Source organism: Austrofundulus limnaeus, unplaced genomic scaffold (genome assembly GCF_001266775.1).
Source record: "Austrofundulus limnaeus strain Quisiro unplaced genomic scaffold, Austrofundulus_limnaeus-1.0 Scaffold440, whole genome shotgun sequence".
NCBI classification, from domain to species: Eukaryota; Metazoa; Chordata; class Actinopteri; order Cyprinodontiformes; family Rivulidae; genus Austrofundulus; species Austrofundulus limnaeus.
The window spans coordinates 17,147-19,975 of record NW_013952842.1 but is presented as its reverse complement, the minus strand read 5'-3'; the positions used below and the strand labels follow the sequence as shown (position 1 = coordinate 19,975).

The 2,829-nt window shown below is 39.9% G+C and overlaps 1 protein-coding gene across 2 annotated transcripts in view; it reads left to right on the top strand.

The window, feature by feature from the left end:
• pot1 (protection of telomeres 1 homolog) overlaps positions 1 to 2,829 on the top strand; it is a gene marked incomplete at its 5' end in the record, with an annotated part of 44,779 nt that overhangs the window by 25,440 nt on the left and 16,510 nt on the right. For both annotated transcript variants that reach the window (XM_014024815.1, XM_014024816.1), the window contains 2 exon segments: positions 316 to 500; positions 2,189 to 2,286. In XM_014024815.1, the coding sequence (XP_013880269.1) occupies positions 316 to 500; positions 2,189 to 2,286 (283 nt within the window).

Genomic DNA, 2,829 nt, shown 5'->3' with positions numbered 1-2,829 from the left:
GTTACCAACATCTGGTGAAAATTTCATGTCATTAGCACCTCTAGTAATATATTTACTGAGAAAAATGGTGACGTGTTCAATACTTATTTTACCCGCTGTACGTTCACTGATTCATGAGATTATAAGACATTATCACCCTTTTCCTTTCGAGGTGAAGGACAATAAACAAAAACAATTAGAAGAGAATCAAATGATTACTTCCTTCATTGTTTCTGGTAACATCTATCATTTATTATTTGGCCTATAATTTATTTTTGTAACACAAGTAAAAACATTGGAACTTTCTTGTTTTTATGATTGCTTTTTGTCTTTTAGCCTGGTGATTTCCTCAGGATCTATAACCTGCGAGCCATACCAGGGTCCATTAAAGTGTCGGGCCTCACCAGCAGCAAGCCAGTGGAGGGGGATCACGTGACTTTAAATCTACACGGGGGAACGTCCTACGGCAAAGGCATCCGGGTTCTACCTGAAGACAACCCTGATGTGCAGAAGCTTAAGAGGTACAGATCTGGGGCCTCATGTATTGTGCGTACGCACAAAAAAGTTATGTGCGCCAGGTTCTACGCCCACGTTGGGATGTATTAAAACCAAAGTTGCGTGAAAGTGTGCGTAAATATACGCACACTTTTTACCTGCCGTGAGAATGTGTGGCAGCCACGCAAAGTTTTTCAGCCGACAGTTTTAACCCACAAAGTCACGAATCTGACCTGAATCCACAGAAATATGACTTTGTTGTGTTTTCTGGATGTAAGGAGCGTCTGAACACGGTGTTACATTTTTATTTTAGTTTGAGCTTTTAATGTTAAACTCGAACAATCATGAAACTGAACCCCGGGACTGAAAATCATTTAATCTCAGACAAGAAAACAGATCAGTCTAAAAATGATCAAAAGAACTTCAGTCCAAACTGTAAACTTTTTATAATGTTGTAGTTGGAAACACACGCAGAGCGCATGGCCTGCACACACAGCTGAGAAGAATAAAATGTGTGAATTGTCTAAGAAACATTTTTAATTTTCATTGAGAAAAATATGTTATCAACTCAGAATGTTCAGCTGTGATAATTCCTCAGCTCCACAAGACGCAATGGATTTGTTGCTGCGCAAAGTTGTGCGTATGGATCAATCAGCTGTTCCCAGTCCCACACTACAGCAGAAACTTGCAGCGCTGCGAGTCCAATGCATCACTCCCCCCACGTCATGTTGATGCTTGGTCAGGTAGTCTTTTGCTTCCAGTTTTGACGTGCCGGGTACCCCCCTGCGCGTCAGCTTTTTACGAGATGAGGCGGAGGAGGATGAGCGCGTTGTTCAATTTTTTTTTTTTACAAGAGCAGGAAATGCACTTTTCTTCACACCAACTTAATAAATATTTTTCTAAGTTCTACAAAAGTCATAAGTTCCTCTGTGTTTACAGTCATTTATTAAAGACGTGTAAAGGTGGAAATATCTCAGCCTCATGCGCCGCTGAAAATAACAGCACACACGCGTACACACCAACACCCACACACACTGTTGCGAGTGGCAAACACATTTTTACACCCCACTACTTATACAGACAATTTTCTCACTCATTCTCCATTTATAAAATAATCTGCATCTAAAAATCATTTCTGAGGACAATCTGAGGAGAATCTCACACGCTGGGCACATTTACATCTATTTTACATATTTAAATGGAGGCGTGTCAGGGGAGGTGTCTCAGGTGCGCTCAGTTCCACGTTCGTTGGGATGTATAAAAGAAAGGAGCGCAGAAATGTGTGTGTGCACAGTTTTATACATCTGAATTTTTTGGTGCGGCTCACTTTTCTAAATTTGTCGATACGCCAACTTTTAGTGTGAAAGCTGCACAATACTTTATACATGAGGCCCCTGGTGAAGTCGCTTTAGTGTTTGGGTCGTTTTATTGTTTTTTGTTTTTTTTTGTGGATGAAAACATTTTTTAAAACAGCCCTAAGTTATCAGAACAGAACTAGTTTTGGTAATTTTGTGGACCTCAGACCAACTTTGGAGGTGGACTGAACTTCTTTTAACTTTCAGATGGTAATAGTCTGAACACGGTCTGACCGCAGCCCAACTGAAGGACCTCCTTTGGAATGTGTACCTGAATGTAATTATTTATGAGCATGTGTGTTTGTGGTCCAATGTCCCAGAACTTGAGGTTCTTGTCCTTGTTGCTTTTTTTCTTGTAGAGTTTTTGAATCTCTCCCTAAAGATGAGGAGGATGACCTGAGTGACTCGAACCTGATTGAGATCTGGGGCACTCCACCAGAGTCTCTGGGTGTAACAGGTATCTGTGTCCAACTTTTCCAGTATGGTTCTCTTCTTTTGCATCAACTTGGATCTGCTAAATAAACACTTTCTAAAAAACTTATATAAATATTTATTACAAATTTTAGTACTCCTTTATAAAGACCCTACTATAACATAGGAAAGGATGTAAGTTGTGAGTGGACTTTGCAGGATCTTCAGGGCTTTCTATTACTTTTGAGTGTTTTAAGTATTACTACTTCTATGTAGTTCAGTTTTTAGAAGTGATTCTTAACCTATGGGCCGAGCACCACCTTGAGGGCCTCAAAAGAACAACAGTTTTTAACTTTGGGCCGCAGAGGGCCGTGGGATCACATTGGTTTTGAATAAGGTGCAATACACTTTCTCACCACTAGTAGCAGTAGTGTGCCACTCAGATGTTTAACAACTTTTTTAATATGTAGAAGAAGAACCTTAGAAACCTGCCGAGAATGGAAACTTGTTTTAAATTAAAAGTAGAAGGAAAAAATGAAGGCAACCTGTCAAAAAACACCAAAGTTTGTCACTAATATGAAGTGCAGCT